Source organism: Emydura macquarii, unplaced genomic scaffold (assembly GCF_026122565.2).
Source record: "Emydura macquarii macquarii isolate MOO-44397 ecotype Brisbane River unplaced genomic scaffold, CSIRO-AGI_Emac_v2 contig_212, whole genome shotgun sequence".
NCBI lineage: Eukaryota > Metazoa > Chordata > Testudines > Chelidae > Emydura > Emydura macquarii.
In genome coordinates this window covers 4,930,942-4,948,258 of record NW_027130349.1, presented here as the reverse complement: position 1 = coordinate 4,948,258, position 17,317 = coordinate 4,930,942, and the positions used below count along the sequence as shown (strand labels likewise).

The 17,317-nt window shown below is 43.8% G+C and overlaps 1 protein-coding gene across 3 annotated transcripts in view; it reads right to left on the bottom strand.

Annotated features, from left to right (window-relative positions):
* The window catches only part of TMEM241 (transmembrane protein 241), an 82,567-nt gene that overhangs the window by 30,628 nt on the left and 34,622 nt on the right, over positions 1 to 17,317 (bottom strand). For 2 of the 3 annotated variants that reach the window (XM_067546656.1, XM_067546664.1), the window contains exons 11-13: positions 14,115 to 14,149; positions 12,489 to 12,558; positions 7,281 to 7,374 (exon numbers count right to left, since the gene is read on the bottom strand). In XM_067546656.1, coding sequence (XP_067402757.1) covers positions 7,281 to 7,374; positions 12,489 to 12,558; positions 14,115 to 14,149 — 199 coding nt within the window. The remainder of the gene's footprint in view (positions 1 to 7,280; positions 7,375 to 12,488; positions 12,559 to 14,114; positions 14,150 to 17,317) is intronic. The other variant, XM_067546672.1, reaches the window with a different exon arrangement.

Below are 17,317 nucleotides of genomic sequence, written 5' to 3'. Positions count from 1 at the left end.
CACTTAGGATTCATCACTCAGCTTTAGCTCTCCATATATAAATAACTCAGTGAGACTAAATAAAAATGAGGGTAGGTGGGGATCTATTATGCACAGAAACCAATAAGCCCAGTTTTCTCTGCAATTCAAAACCATAGCAGCTTTTGATAGATTCTCTTTAAACTATGTCATTCTCTACTGCCCTTGAATATAAGAAAGCAGACATGGTGTGTATATGGGAAAGGGTGGTAGTGGAGGTACCTAATGCTGTCATATTTCAAGCTAGCATCTATGCTCACTGGAGGTTATCTTGGCATTTAATAAAGTTATATAAGTGTACAGAGACCATTTTAAATGGATATGGTTATGGCAAAATGAACACTGATCATTAAAGAGCATCTCTTGTGCCCAACCCCCAGGATTTATGTCTGCTCATACTGGAGAACTTACAGTACTGTGCACAGGTTAAAACTTGCACTTTGCTTGTATGACAATGCTGCACCAAGTAGCAATGTGTAACTGTACTGTCCTAAGTGCTTCTGTAAATATATATATATATATATATATATATATATATATATATATATATCAATACCACACCAAAAATCTGTATAGCTATCTGTGTATTTTATATGGGGCTTACCTATGTAATTAATTACTTGTACACATCCTTAGAAAATATCAATAGCTTTAAATTATGTATTAAAATGTTCCAATCTTGAGAGATCTCAAATCTCCACACATTTCAGTTATTCTTATAAGAGGGATTCCCTATTATAACTGCATTTTAAATGTCCAAAGGCCATAATCCATTTAGCTTATACACTGAGGGGTTGTTATGGAGACTGATCTGAAGTATTCCTAGTAATTTCAGTGTATAATTAGTACTGGATGCTACAACACAATTATCGAGTGATCTCCATGGAAACAACCAAAAAACCTATACTTTTATGGTTGCAGCAATTGATCTGCATCAACATTGCTTTTTATAGACCTTTAAGATACTATTAAGGGCATACTGATTGCCTTGTTTGTTAAGTTCATCTTAGTTACACAGGTCAAAATTTTCTCTTCTGATGCACGTCTAGCTCCCATTGATTTCAACAGAAGTCACCGATGTGCCACCAAGGATGGAATATATGCCTTAGAAAATAGATTGATGACAATATCCTTATGATTATTAAGACTGAGGAGGATATCCCTTACATATATATATACACACATTAGAGAGGGGAGAAATTAACTTTAAAAAATCTCCCTATTTTCCCTGTAATCCCTTCTTCTATTCTGCTCTTCTCTGCACACCTGAAGCCTTGGTAGCATGGAAACTCACTCTCTGATAGAAGTTAGACATGGCTCACATCTGTGCCACTCCAGGCACCTGGCAAAGAGGCTGATGAAGAGTGAAGAGGCTGATGAAGAGTTCTCCCACAGTTTCTGGGCACACTACTACACAGTTCTTCCAGATCAGGGATTGAGATTGGGAGCAAGATTCTTATACTCTGCATAGAAGCCGTGGCTAAAGATAATATACAGTACTGATAAAACTCCAGTCAGAGTTTATTCAGTTCTTGTATAAGCAATTTGATAAGTTCCAAACCAAGGAAGCAAGGTCACGGTCAGCCAAGAACTATTCTCACTTTAGTTTGAGTAGACCTGTACACCAAGAGGAGAATATACTTTAATGTGTAACATTGACTGGTCAAGTGCAATATAACACAACATCATTTTGTATAGAACCTTTTGCGCAAGTGATCACACAGGGTAGTGGCATACTGAGGGAGGAAGGCGGGGAGGGCCATCCCCCTGGGCACTGGCCTGGGGGTGGCACTGGCCAGGCCCTCCTTGGAGGAGCCACTACCCACTGACATCCCTGGCAGCCACACCAACCCGGCCCCTCTGCCCCTGCACTGGGCACAAGGAGGGAGCTGTGGGAATCCCAGCCACCCAGGGGCTAGGCAGCCAAAGGTGGAGCTTGGGGCAGAGCCCATGACACCCCGTTTCTGCCGCTGACCAGCCCCTCATACTTATATTTGCATCCTCCGTCGGTGGCAGCAACAGCAATGGCAGCGCCCTGCCCGGGGGAGGAGGTGGGAGTCTGTGGGCCCTTTTCCTGCTCTCCACAACTCCTGCTCCCTGCTACACCCACCACCCCCACAGCAGGGGAGAGTGGGGGAAAGCAGGAAATGGGCCCACTGCCACCAACAGGTTGGGGGGAGGTGCAAATGTAAGTATTGGCCCCCAGGTGCCGGAGACCCGTGGTACGCCACTGACACAGAGCCAGTTTGTGAAGCCTTTAGGCCCAATGGCAAGAAATGAGTTACACCAGTGGTTCCACTGACTTCACTAAGAGTGACCCATGTGCATCCATTACCTTTGAAGGCCTGTCTCACCTGAGTAACTACATATCAGCAGGAGTAAGGGGTTCACAACCTGGCCCATAGTATTTTAAGTGTTAATTCAGTTATAGAGCTAAACAACAACTAAAGCACAGCAAGAGGAAAATTAAGAGGTACTTGAATGAGATAAACTTTTTAGGGGAGGTTCCAAGACAGAGAAATTTGATAAGGCAGAGTAATTCAGAAATATTTGTCTTACTTTCCTTGGTACTTTAGCTGCTGTTCCAGATGGCTGGAACTCCAACAGAAAATGCCTTTGGCCATTAGATTGTGTGAAGAGACAGAAGCAGCCAGCAGAGCTAGGTTTTGGACTTCCTGAAGCTCATGGTCATGGCCCCCGCACCCTCCCCGGTTTGAGAGAACAAGAAATGTAAAGGAAAATCTCAGCTTTCATTTAAAAAAAAAACAAAAAAAACCAAAGTACAGTTCTAGCCCTTCCTGTTTGTAGACAGCCTTCAAAATGTAAACAGATATAATCCAGTTGCTAGAGCTGAAAAGAACATGAATCTGGGCTACACTTCCTCAGCAGGAATCTGTGAGGACATAAACACACACATACAAAGAAAAATTATTCACTTTGGGGTGCATCCTAACAAACTCATTCACTAACCCTCTCCAAACGCTTTAGCTTGGCTCCATGCATAGTGCTGTAAACACACCAGGATGGAGTTAGTTATATTTGAAGTGAGGACAGCAAGATATTGTTCCACAAGCCCCACCCCCACCGCCCAAGTACGAAAGCCACGTCTGACAGCCAGTACTAACCATAAGAGGGACTGTGGAGGGGCGTAGAAAGAGACAAGGCCCATGAGGTAGCCTGGGGCCACTATATCCAGCGGTAATGAATAAGGAGCCAGTGCAGCTGTCTGATGACAGGGGAGATAGGATTGTGTTTCTTTTATGTGTGCAATGGCTAATAGTAGAAATCTGCATAGATTGTAGCCTATAGAGTTGGGATCACGGAGAAGACAGTTAAAATCTTCAAAACAGATTAGTTACTCTTTGCAGTCAAAGTACAAGAAGCCAGAAGAAGAGCTAATGCAGATTGACTTCAATTAGATTTTATTCATATTTTTTTATCCTGGGAGGAAGGAGAAAGAAAGGGAGCATCCAAATTCTATTCCCCATCCTCCTTCTCGCAATAAACTAATTCAGTAGGGCCCGACTGGGTACAGGCCAAACATACAACAGTTCACCAAAATATTAATGGGATAGCTGTATATAATCTGACATGTGCTTACATTCCCATAAACTTCAGAGCGTTGATCAAATATAGCACTGAGAAGCAATGACATTATTCCTCCTAATTCAGCAATTTAAACTGCGTCTGTCTAATTCCTAGAGACCCCAACATGTTTAATCTCTCAATACAGATTAGCAGTCCTAATCTAAATAAACCTCACTGACAACACTATTATGGCTCATTAAAGTTCTCACCAGATGTTTCAGTTTGTGTATACGAGTGACTCTGGTTCTTCATTCCAGTATATGACCCATGATACTAACATATCTTGTGAACTGAATCATGCAGTCTCAACATATCTTCAAATTCCTGTTCCTCTGCGGGTAAATCAACGCAAAGCAGAGACAAAGGATTTCATTTTTGTACATCCTAAAGGTAATTTTTGTTTTACAGACACTTTTCAATGTTTCTCACGTGTCTATACAGATATGACTAATACATACAGTATTTGATTTCATACTGAATGTGCAGAGTGCATTTATCAGCATGAATATCACAGAGTGCACAGCCGACTGACCCTGGGGTACTCAGCAATGCTTCAACACCAGAAATGTCAACAGTTGTTACAGTGTTGTTATAGCCATGTTGGTCCCAGGATAGTACAGAGAGAAGATGAGTGAAGTAATATCTTTTATTAGACTAACTTCTGGGCCAGACCTGAAGAGCTTTGTGTAGCTCAAAAGTTTCTCTGTCTCTCTCACCAACAGAAGTCGATCCAATTAAAGATATTACTCACCGACCTTGTCTCTCTAACAGTTGTTTCAGACAGAAGAACCTGAAAAAGCTCCTGTGATGACTAAGTTGCTGCAGACAATGTATATTAAAAAAACAAGTTATGCCCCTAGTCTAGTTTTGAAGTGAATGAAAATAAACAGACAAGGAGACCAAATACATAGACTGCATAAAGAACATTTAATTGTATCTATAAAGCAGGCCACGTTAGGTATCTTTGATGGTATACTGGTGCCTCAGTTAATGAGAAGAAATGAAGTGATGGTGGCTATCCCAGCATCAGTCACATAGGTACAAAGTATCCAAATGGAAAACGGATTCTTGATTCTCTGAACCTCCTGAGGCTTGTGCTGCTATCTGAGGACTACAGCACTCTCCTTTCTTGGCTAATTCTCAAGACAAACACATTCTGGCCTCAACTGCTGCTTCTTTCCAATTGCTGGTGAAAACTCCAGTCAGTCTGAGAGTCTAAGAGTATGACTTGGGGCGCAACTCAGTCCAAGAAAAATGCTTGTGTGGGAATGTATTGCTACTGCTGAGATCCAGTGGAAAAAAAAAAAAAACAACCTTACAACCATGGCCACATCTCCCTCATTTTATGTGTCTAATTTTAAATAGTTTCTAACTCTTTATTATTTCCTATTTCCATTAACTTCCTTCCCCTTTTCTCTGTTACTTTGAAAAGAGACTATTACAAGTGTAGCTAAAATACATTTTACAATGTTAGGTAAGGCTAATTTGAATCTCCAACTATGGAATCTTGTGCTGTGATCCACTCAGTCCCCACATAAAATGCAAGGTTGGGAGATCTCCAAAGGACACTTAGCTGCTGCAGGAAGTGTGGTTGGTGATTCAGTAGTTCTCTCTCTTCCAAACAAGTCGATACTTAAACCAATGCCCTGCACAGTGTTGAATGGCAATATGATGCAATAGAAGCCATCCTTCATATTAAACATCAAACCAGAGTCCTGAGCACTTGTGGTCATGATATACCCCATACAATTTTATAAGAGTTGGTGTATTAACACCACTGTTCTAGCCAAATTCCAGCACAAGTAATTATATTCTGCCCATCCACCCACCCCTTGCAGACCTATTGGTATACAGTAGTCTTCTCTGCCTTCTCTCCCAAAACTGCTGGGTAATATTTCTATATTTTGTTAAGCAGCTGCTGAGTTGTAATCTAGAGGTGGCTGCAATTCAGCAGTGGGTGCAGTGAACCATATGTGTTTCTTACATACCTCAGAATGGTATTGAGAGGCTTAATACAATGCTTGTAACGTGCTTTGAGACTCCTGGATGAAAGACACTACAGAAATGCAAACTACCAGTTGTATCATTATTAATTGGAGCTAGACATACCACGTGCACCTGCGTTCCCTTTATACTCAAGATAAGGCACATAAGTGACTATTGAGCAATGGTGTAGAAATTGCAGTAAAGGTTAAAAAAAGGTAAGAAAACTAATTTCCTCTTAAATAAATTATTTTGTTTTGTATAAAAGATCTTTAATGCAAACACATTTAATCTATATGGGCTGATTACAATAAAACAAACAAAGATTAAACGACCATGAAATTTAGGGCTACATCTTTAAATGGTGAAAGTTGGTGAAACTCCATTGATGACAATGACGTGACCATATTTTGTGACTGTTATATCTAGAACTGGGTCTGAACAAAACCCCAAAATCTAAACAACCTGAACTTTGGGAACACTTTGATCCAGATACAGACTTTCAGGCTCTGACCCATTTCAACTGGGGAAGGCCGAAGTCTGCTTTACAATAACATCTCCCACTACTTCTCTTCTGCCTGTCTTTTGATACTTCACAAACACTGCACACAGAACCTCTTCTCCTTGTGCACAATATCAGCTACCTGGGTTAGCTATTCCCACATAGAATGCACCTCTCCAGAGTACATAAAATCATTTTTAAGAGCAAGCTTTAAATCAGTTGACTTGCTACCAAACAACAACAAGAAGGTTAAGGTAATAAAACCTCCACAGCCAGACTCTTCCTGGAGCTCCTAATGGAAATTCAAGCCAACAAGAAATGCCATAGGACTGGCAGAGCTTTACTGACACAGACTTCAGAAATACTTAATACAAAAACAATGACATACCTTTCCTGTGGCCACCAGAACAAAGACTGAGGAGTCATTTCACTGCAATTTGTGAATAAATGTATTGTACAGATCCATTAAAAAGTCAGGTTAATTCATTTTAGTTGGAAAAACTTGAGGACAAACTGCCCAGGGAAGTTGTGGCTTTAGGGTATCACACATGGTAATGATTAAACTGGGTAATATACATATAAAGGAAAGGTGAGTCAAACCAGCTCTTCTGACTTTACTTACCGAGGGTAGTTTAACTCATTGCAAGTATCACCCATTTTAGGTTGTCATCGGATAATATTGAGCCAAATTCCGACCCCATGGAAGCCAAAGGGAGTTGTGATATTGGCTTCCGTGGGTTCCTGTGGCTCTGAAAACCAGTGCTTCTGGGAAAGAAGAAGCAACAATGGAAACAACTGCTGGCAGACACGGACATCTTTTGCAGCAGCAGTCTCTCACAAGAAATATCAGCTGTGAAAAGTATCTAACTGCACTGCTCGGAGCCAGTAGGTCAGATCCTCAGCTGGTGTGGCCCATTATTTTGGGGTACCCACAGGTGGCTGATATGGGCTGCCTCAATTCTGCTAGGTGGAGGGTATTAATCATAGAATCATAGAAAATTAGGGTTGGAATGGACCTCAGGAAGTCATCTAGTCCAACCCCCTGCTCAAAGCAGGACCAACCCCAACTAAATCATGTGTCTAATTAGAATGTCTGAAGGAAGAACAGGGATATGGAGGTTCAACTAGCTCACAGTTCACACACTGGCAATAGAGATTCTCCAAGTTCAGCTGATGGTCTCTCTCTTACCTTTGCAAGGAAACTCCAGGCTGCATATTGCCATGAGGATATGCTGCTTTTTAGCTTCACTGTGTGCAACATCAGAAAGAATCCCAACAGCCCACTGAAAGGGGGGGTTGAAAAAGCTTCCATTAATAAAGAGAATTCTTTCAGCTTCTATTAACCAGAATCTTACAGTTTCTTGGTATTTCTTTTCCTATTAAAAAACTAAACAAACACCCCATACGCAGAGTTGTTCAAGTACTGGAGTTGGTGATTTAATAGACAAAGAGCTTATTTTATTTCTAAGACACACTGGGTTTTTGTTTTTTTCCAGACGGGCTGAAACATAAGTAAGATACATTTGATGACCTCATGCTTGGTCATTAATGAGTGCCAAAATACACTAGCATAATCAGGGCTCTTCAGAAAAGTACAGGTTACTGGAAACATGGAGTTCAAATGACTCTCATTCAAATCATTTAAGATGTCAATAGGAGCCACACATATACATTTGACCTATATTTTCAGTCCAACTTCTGTGGTCCCTTCAGCTGAAACAACCACTGGAGAATTTCAGTTTCTGATGTCGCTCACCCTTCATAAAGACCCAAAATTCAAATTAAAACATCAAATGTATCTTCAGTTATGGTGGATAAAAATAAATTAATAAACCTGTAGTGCTGGAGAATAAGATGTTCTGATGCTCTCAGCTGAAATATTAGGTGAATTCACAGAGCCATTTAGGGTTAACTAGAGATGGGGAAAGGAAGGGATTCAAGGAACTGCTTCAGAAATACCTACTGGCCAAACTGTGGCCTGGCTAGTGCAAAGAAACAGGGGCATAAAGGGTTGCAAGGTATCACTAGCAGCATGTGAGAGTGTAATGGGTGTTCTTCCCCCCCAGCCTACAAGGGGTTATGAGGCTGAGAAGAGCCCAATTAACCAGATAGGCCATAGATGAGGGGAATTATATGGCCTAAGTAGTCCCTGAATGATGATGGAGCCCAGCTGAGAGGGAAGAGGCAAGAATTGTATAAAGCCAGGAAGCTGGCAGCAGAAAGGAGATGCAATGAGAGACTCTATAGTCACTCACTGGACATTGGAGGGCAAAAGAAGGCAACTTAAGGGAGCAGGTGTAGGAAAAGGCTCAAGGAAAGGGCAGCAAGGTTTAAGATCATGCAGACCTTAGTGGCTAATTAAAGGGTCCCCTGAGCTGAAATCTAGAATAGAGGGTGAGCTCAGGTTCCCCTACCAGCCACTAGGGAAGTGGCATCACTTGGGCAGTGAATGGGAAGACTGCCAGAGACAGCTTGTATAGAAAGACTTTAATACCCCGGAAGGGGAACCATGGTGTGACCTTGCCAGAGGGCTGAGCCATGAAGGGAGAGCATTCTGAGTTGCAGAGAGTAAGAGAGAGGCAGCAGGGTGTGCAATGAGTGGCAGAGAGGGAGTGTCAGACCTGGAAAGAGCTAATCCCAAGAGAAGTTTCCTTAGGGGTGAGCAAACCTATGACAAACAGTGGTAGAGACTGCAGGCACTCAGTTGCCCCTGATACCAGGAGCACATGAGAGGTTGGACATGATGATCACCCCTGATACTAGGGAAGAGAGCGAGACTGTATAAGACAATTGCCCCTGATACAAGGGGAGTGGGAAAGGCTATAGAAGAGGCATTTGAAGCAAAGGGATAACAGAGCTGCTGTGTGTGGTGGCCTTCTTTGCTGAAGGTAAGTGTACCCTCCCAAGGGCAGACTTGCTGCTCCCACCGGAGGGGAACAACAAAGCGGGATCCAGTCCCTACTTATTCAGGTCTTGGAAAACTAGCAGAACCAATGGGAAGCATAGGCATACCTAGGAAGCTATATGATGCAGCTTGAAGAGCAGCAATATTTGCTCAAGATCCTCTGGGAAGTGAGCAGAGGTCAGAGAAGCTGGGATAGGAAAAGAGGGTCCAGGGTAAGAAGGCTAGAAGTCCAACAGAGGTAGTGTTATGCCTATGGACAGCAGGAACACTAAAAAAAAAAAAAAAAAAGTGTGCCCCTATCAGTATAGAGATAAATAGCCCTAGGCTAAAGGCAGGGATGCAGGAGAGCCATGAGAAGGATAGCCTGTTGAGAGAACAGGAAGGGAGGCACCTGTTATGCCTGTGGGGAATCAGAACATGTGAGGAGGAATTGCCCTCACAAGAAACAGAACTGTAGCCCAGACTAAGGCTAAGAAGAAGAGGGTAATGGACCACAGCATTGGCACAGTAGTAGTAGAAAAGGCCAACAGGGCAACAATGATGGATGACAAGAAGGAACTGGAGGTGAAAAAGATTCCAATGAAGAAAACCCTGACAGAGGCAGGAACAAACCCCAAGACTAGTCAGGAGGCTGTGAGGACTCAGACCCAGAGAGAAATAGTATGGGGGAGCCTGAAGAGCTACATGTGTATTTCCGTATCTTGATGAACCAAAGGGGAGAATACTGTAACTGCACAGGAGAAGCTGAAAGCCACAAAACAGGCCATACAAGTATCTTTGGAAAAAACTTAGAGTTCCAGAGACTGAAATACTGGGACACCCTGGAAGAGACGGGCAAGCTGGTTCTCATGGTGGGGAGCCTGCAGCAAAAAAGGGATGATCTGCGGGCTCATCTTTGGCAAATGCAGGGCAGGAGGCATCCATACCTTCCCACTCAAGAATTCAACCATCTGGGGTATGTGGGGGGGTCTTCACCCCACACTAGCTTAGAAGGGATTAATGAGGCTGAGAAGGGGCCAGTCAACCAGGTAGGCCACCTAATTCCCCTTAGCTGTGGCCTAAGTAATCCCCTGAATGATCAGATGAGAAGGAACAGGCAGAGCATATATAAAACCTGGAAGCTGGCAATGGACAGGGGCTGCAGTTAGGGAGCCTGAAGCCACTCTCTGCACATTAGAGAGGGAAAGAAGGAAACCTAGGGGAAATCACGTAAGAAAAGGGCAGCAAGGTTTAAGACAGTGCCTACCTTGGCTGCTGATTAGAGAGACCCTGAGCTAGAACTTGGAGCAGAGGGTGGGACTGGGTTCCGCTACCAGCCACTTGAAAAGTGTCACCATCTGGGCAGTGAATGAGAAGACTGCCAGAGACAGTTTGTATGGAGAGACCTTGATACTTTGGAAGAAGGGGGGAATCACATAGTGAGCTGGCTGGAGGGTCAAGCCATGAAGGGAGAGCACCCTCAGTCACAGAGAGAGAGGTGGCAGGGTGCACAACAAATGGCAGAAAGGGGCATCAGACCTGGAACAAGATAATCCCCAGAGCAACCAAAAGAAGGCATCCTAGTAGTGAATTAAACCTGTGACAGAGAGGAAATGGGCTCATGCATTTAGGTGGGAGGACACATGGGTGTAGAGCCACACCAGCACTCAGAGTGTACGCTGTCCCAGGTATAGACCCAGCATAGTTCACTCCCTCCCTGAAGCAGCGAGAAGGAAGACTGACTCCCCAAATCATGGTCTCCCTGCTGGGCTCAGTGGCATACCCTGGGTCTCCAGCACCCGGGGACCAAGCCTGCATTTATGCCCCTCCCACCTCACCTTCCCGCAGGGCAGGAGGGATCCTGGCGCCAACCCCCAGCTGCACCGTGTGTGTGTGTGGGGGGGGGGTCGTCTGTATCAGGGAGGCCTGGGGGAGTGAAGATGCAGGCTTGGTTCCGCCACCCCCCAGCACTTATCCACCATGTGGCGCCCTTCTCTCCAGCCCTGCAACTTGGCGCTGGCTCGGACGGGGATGACCTTGCCCCCCAGTGGGGTGGCACAGGCCAGCCCTTCATGATGCATGGGGGGGCACAGGAATAGGAGCAGCCGCCCCTCAGCCTCCTGTGTCCCCCACCCATCATGAAGGATCGGCCCTACACTTACTTGCCACTGCAGCCCGGCACCAGCTTGGATGGGGCGGCCTCATCCCCCAGCCTGGGCAGGGGCACTGGGCCAGCCTTCATGATGCACAGGGGGTGGGGGGACCCTGGAGAGGCCGGCACCCCCGTCCCCTGTACATCGTGAAGGGCCGGCCCGGCGCTCCCCTCCCAATCACAGGCTGGCGCCTGGGGATGGCTCCCCCCACCCGCCCCCTCAGTATGCCACTGGCTGGGCTGCTCCAGGGACAGCACCACAGAGTGCACTACAGCCCCTTGCTCAGGACTTGTGGAAAAGCAAGGATTCAGCCCTACATGTGTATTTCCATATCTTGATACACCAAACAAAGGGGAGAGTACTATAACTGCACAGAGGAAGGAGTTACTGCAACCTTATTCCACTGAACCATAACCACAAAATCCTGAAGCTATAGCTGGGAGCTAGTGATGTTGAGAAGTGTGGCCTGCAATTAGCAGCTGTTGCTATGGTGTTAATATAAATAGGTAGGGAAAAGGACAGTGCTAAGTACTTAAGGTGATACTCTATGCTGAAAGATTGTAGCTATCTCTCAGGAACACTCCTCTGCACCAACAAATGGAGACATGGCTCTGTGCAATGAGAAGCACAGTAAAATTTCCTCTTAAGACACCTATTAAAAACAAACTGAGGTAGATAAAATGTCCATTAGGCTAAATGGCAGGTAAATTGCTGATATTCTGCCTTACTGTGCAGTTTAGCAGTACCCACACTTACCAGAGGTATGTCTATACTGACAGTGGCAAAGTCGCCGCCGTCAGATCGACCTATCTGTATCGATTGAGCAGTCAGTGAAGACCCGCTCAATCAATCCACAAGTTGACACTGGTAAACCACCCCCTCAAATGACGCAGTGCAATGAAGACGCCACGCAGAAGGGAAGCATAGCAGTCAAGGGGGGTTACTCAAGCTACTCTGCGTGGCTTGCATAATTCCTGTCGACTGCCGCCAAATTGCCAGGTAAGTGTAGACCAGGGCTTAGACATCAGTTGTATCAACTAGTTCACTTACTTTTTATCAAAGCTTTGCTGTGGTATGTAAAACTATTTTAATGGAGACTGGAAACTCTCATGGCCACACTACACATACCCACACCTTCTTCCCTGGGATGAAACAACCTCTGGCAAATTTGAATCTCAGGCCCTCCATTGCATTTCAGGAGAAGTCACTGCTCTGCTGCTTTACTGGCTTGTGCCAAAAGGAACTATTGTATCTAGCCCAGGTTTTACATGCCTCTAGTGTTTAACTGAGAGTCAAGACTGGAGGTTGACAGAACCTATTCTTCTAACATCATTCACACACCCCAGTATGGAGAGGTTACCTGGCACAGCAGCTGCTGTGAAATCTGTAGAAGTACAGAAATGGAAAATCCAAGGCACTGAAGAGATCACCTGAGGAACAAAGTAATATGCTCAGTGGAAAACTGGCAAAAATACCCATAGTTACAAACAACTGGGGAAAAGCAATTAAATAGTCATTGTTAGTTTAACATTCCTTTGAGCCTTTACGGCTGCCTGACTATAACTTACTAAGATTTCCACATTTCTAATCCTTTTAATGATTCCTTCCTGACTTTCTCACTACGAGCTGGTTCCTGCCTTTTGTTCAACAAGGGGAAAGGGGTCGTAGAAAATGTAAAAGTATTCTTGGCTAATATGTTTCTAATGGCACATAAATGATTGTGTTGACACTGCAGTTTCCAATGATCAAGCATGTACCATATTCGCTAGTTTTATTGGAGGGCCCCCAGGGGTGTATTTTGTTTCCACTGAAGTCAGTTAATTCTTTTAGTTTCATGCTGTGTAACAGGAAACATTTACATTTATTGGCTGCTTTCCTCTCTGGAATTTGAACTCTGTCACAAACAGCAAGTCAGGAGGTTTAAAAACATCCTTCCAAATATGAGCAGAATAGGGCTGGTGAATATTTGCATTTCCAGGAAGCCTGGCCCATATTGCTCTCAGGAGTGTCTAGTCTCTGGAGTTGTCTCACCCTCAGGTTCTAAAGTTCTCAAAGTGTTTCCCTTCAGTTTTTAAAATGTGTGCCTTCTCTTTCATAATTCCTGATGGGAGGACACAGCAGGCACAGTGGCTTTATAAAGCACCAATTGCTGCCACCGGCTAAAGAGCAGCACCTGTTCATTTCTTAAATGCTTTTTTCTTTGTCTTTCTGACTGGCTGAGTCTTCAGTATAATGAAGTATGTACAGGTTCCATCATCACCACTTTAACTAGCAAAGCGTGAATATGGGATGAGCTTCCCTGCTCTAAAACACCTCACCTCCCTGAATAATTACTTATTGTTGTCCCTTTGGCCATAGTGAAGGACTAAATCCTGCCATGGGCTGCAATGGAGGGGAGAACTGAATAGCAAACAAAGGGATCCCCTTACTCCATGTGCAAACAGCAGAGTGGAACCTCTGTTTAGCATTGAGAAGAGCATGAGGAAGGAAACCCAGCGTCCATGCTGGCTGGTAGACCTTGCTTTCAAGGGGGCACAGTCTACCAGCTAATCCTTGTGACCAGCCCCCAGTCAGCTAAAATGTAGGCTATAGTCTGCAGTATGTTAGTGAGGGTCCCGTGCTGCTCTTTATAAAGGACAGGTAAGGTCTAAATGACAGTCCATTAGATAGATACAACAATGATAGGCTCCTTTCCCCTCTCCTCTCTGAACGTTGTATCATAGCCAAGATGGTCCTGATCCTTCTCTCATTGAATTCAGTAGCAAAATTCTCAGTAGTGCACGATTTAGCCCTGTGGGACGCCCTGAGACAAGTTTGCTACAGTTATTCTGTCATGGCAACCAATTTCATATGGTTTTCTTGTTGACTCCAAGATTCTGCACCAGGGATATTCCATGTTGTAGAGTCTGTTCTTAAACTGCCTACATAAAAAAATCAAAACAGAATCCTAAAAATTAAATGTTTACACATTCTCTATTCACTTTACCTGCTGGATGGGATGCAGAGGCCAAAAGCACCACACTAACAAAAACAAAAGACAAAGAAACAAATGAAGCTATATACTACAAATTGAGTGCAAAATGTATGAATCAAAGAGAGTGCACACACACTGGGTATTTGCCCACAAATGGACAGTGCATCTAACTATTCGTTAACAAATGAAGTTCTCCCCTGTGCAGTGGGACAGCACAGGCCTCTTCATCACTTAAATCATCAAAATGGAGCTTAAGAGGAATTGTAGTGCATAGGCCTTGAGTTGGCTCTCTGTACAGCAGTGAATTTTGACCCTGTGTGTGCAAACCTAGGATTTATGGACATGGTTGTGGTCACTGCATGTGCAAATTAAGCATCCAGTTCCACATGTATGTTTGTGCGAGAACTGTGCACCCATATTTTTGAATGTCACGCTCAAAATGTCACTTAGATAAAAGGAACAGGTTTTGATGTTACAATTAGAACATCTATAAAGAAAGAGCATGCTAGTGAAACTGCTGGCATCAGCAGAACTAAGAGTATTTAATTTTCTTTTCACAAGCTATTTGCTGCTGAGTTCCAAACTCACTCACAAAACTGGAAGGGGAATTTTAGAGAATATTTATCAATGCACATTTTCACACACATATAAATTATAAAAGCAATCAAGGCCAGTTCTCAATTTTGTGGATATTGAATTAAGATTTGTGAGACCGCAGCCAGATTTCTAAGACTGGCATAACCAGAGACAACACCACAAGCTAAAGAGTGAAAAGGCTCCCCTCAATTCTAATATCTATCCTGAAAAGCATCCTGTTTAATAACCAACACATCTCCAAGGATAAAAGCCTACAGAACTATTGGTCCTTCACCATGCACAAAGATTCTTGGGCTTTATGGCTTCAAAGAAGCCATGCTTCTGAAGCAGAGTTCTGTCTGCTTCCAAACTGGAACAAGACAGCTGTCCGTGATGGTCACTGGAGGAAAAAACAACATAGTAGATGGAGGGCACCAGTTCAGTCAGAGACCCTGCCTTTCTCCTGGCTGACCTCATAGACCTGTAGTAGGCACTACAGTTAGGAAGGTGAAAAGACATGCTGAAGGCATCACAATTTCCCTCAATTAACTGTCAGTCTCCTGCAGTCCCAAGGCAGATCTAGAATAGTCAATGCAACCAGTAAAGCCATGGAGAACTGCACAATAGGAAGGAGTTGTGACTACCAAAGATAGAGTCTGCAGCAGGGTCTTACTAGAGTTCAGTGAAGCATGGAGCTTTTCTGGCTGATGCAGTGCATATGCTGATTACTAAGGTTCCAAAGGGTGTGGAGGTGAGTGTCTCTGAAACCAGTAATGGAGCAAACAGGGCAAAGAGGAAAATTACATGTAAAGGATATGATCAAGTGGTTTAGGCTTAACATTTTCTTCAAAATACTTAAAAATATATAACTTGGCAGAAAATGTCCAGAGTCTAAATATCTATATTTGCATATTTTAACAACCCACTACTATGCCACAAAAACACTAAAAAGTCAAAGTTTCTATATTGTTGAACACACGGTATGTAGTTCTGTGATGCTGCCTGCAAACTAGATACCCAGAAGACACTTCAGTTAAATAAATCCCAATTCCACAAATTTACTGACATTATCAATTCTGCTCAATGCTGAATTTGGAACAAAAGAGGTGCTGGGGCTCAAGCAATTAGGTGCCAGGGCTCAAGCAAGTTTTTTATGTTTATAACTGATGTGGCAAGCTCAATGGGGCAGGAGCTATGAACTGTCAAGCCTAGAGGTGCCAGGACTCAGCCCTGGCACAAATTAAGCCCTGTCTCTGCTGGTAAACATAGCAAAGAAAGTGAAGACATGTTGCTTGTTACTCAGTAAGAACACCACAAGGGAATGGAAGGACAAATTAAATTGCATCAACAGTGGTGACAGCTATGACTGCTAGTCTCTGTTTTTGCTTAATATATATTTTACTGATAAGATTGTGAAGAGTAGGAAATGTGTACATGTTTGCCTCAATAAGAAACTTCATCTGTAAGCAAGGGGAATTGATAACCCTTGTGATATCCTAGGCTCAGATCCAAAGAAAACATGGGAAGAAAACAAAATCTTTGTGGAGAGAGGAGCAGCCTAAGCAAGTGGATTAAAACTGCAGTAAGCTGCACTGCTACTATGTCCTGGACAGGGCATTGGTGGGCATATTGCGGGACTGCCTGAGGGACTCTGGGGTTTCCCAAAGGACAATATAGGACACCAGGTAAGGGAGAGGAAGGAGTAGAGGTACCAGATCACCATGATTTTCCTAAGCCCACATTATTTTATTTTGGGCAGCACCTTGTATGTTTTTCTGTCTGATTATGAGCAGGAAAAGCAATTTATGCCTGCAAGGTTGCCTTTCACCATAGCAAAAAATTCAGTGCAGCATTTTGTGCTCATGAATGAGAAAGGCTAGAAGTTCTTCCTAAAGCCACTTATATCGTGGCTGTGCATTCTACAGCCTTTCCACAAATTTCTGTTAACACGCTTTAATCAAAATCTGAAAACATTCCTCCCCTTCTATGTCTTAGGTTTCTCGTGGCCAGGGGACTGCCAGTTGTCTGGCACTTTAGTTTCATGGACAAGCATCCGTTAGATTAAGAGCAAGAAACTCAGCCTTTGCTCAGTGCCCTGTGGAATTGCCATCATTGCAGATTTTTAAGCACAGGTTAGACAAACACTTGTCAGGTCTGGGTATATTTAATCCTCCCTTATCAGGGGGGGAATGGTCTAGATCAGTGGCTCTCAACCTTTCCAGACTACTGTACCCCTTTCAGGAGTCAGATTTGTCTTGCGTACCACCAAGTTTCACCTCACTTAAAATCTACTTGCTTACAAAATCAGACATAAAAATACAAAAGTGTAACAGCACACTATTACTGAAAAATTGCTTACTTTCCCATTTTTAACCATACAATTATAAAATAAATCGACTGAAATATAAATATTGTACATACATTTCACTGTATAGTATACAGCAGGCATGGCCAAACCATGTCTTGTGAGCAACATGCAACTCTTTTACAGCTGAAGTGCGGCTCACTGAGTCCTCCCAAACTCCCCCCATTCTCCACCTACCAGACTGGGGCCCGGGGGAGCTCTGGGCTTTTGCCCTGAGGCTGGTTGGTGGAGCTATGGGCTTCTGCCCTGTATGGAGGGGGGTCTTGGGGCTTTA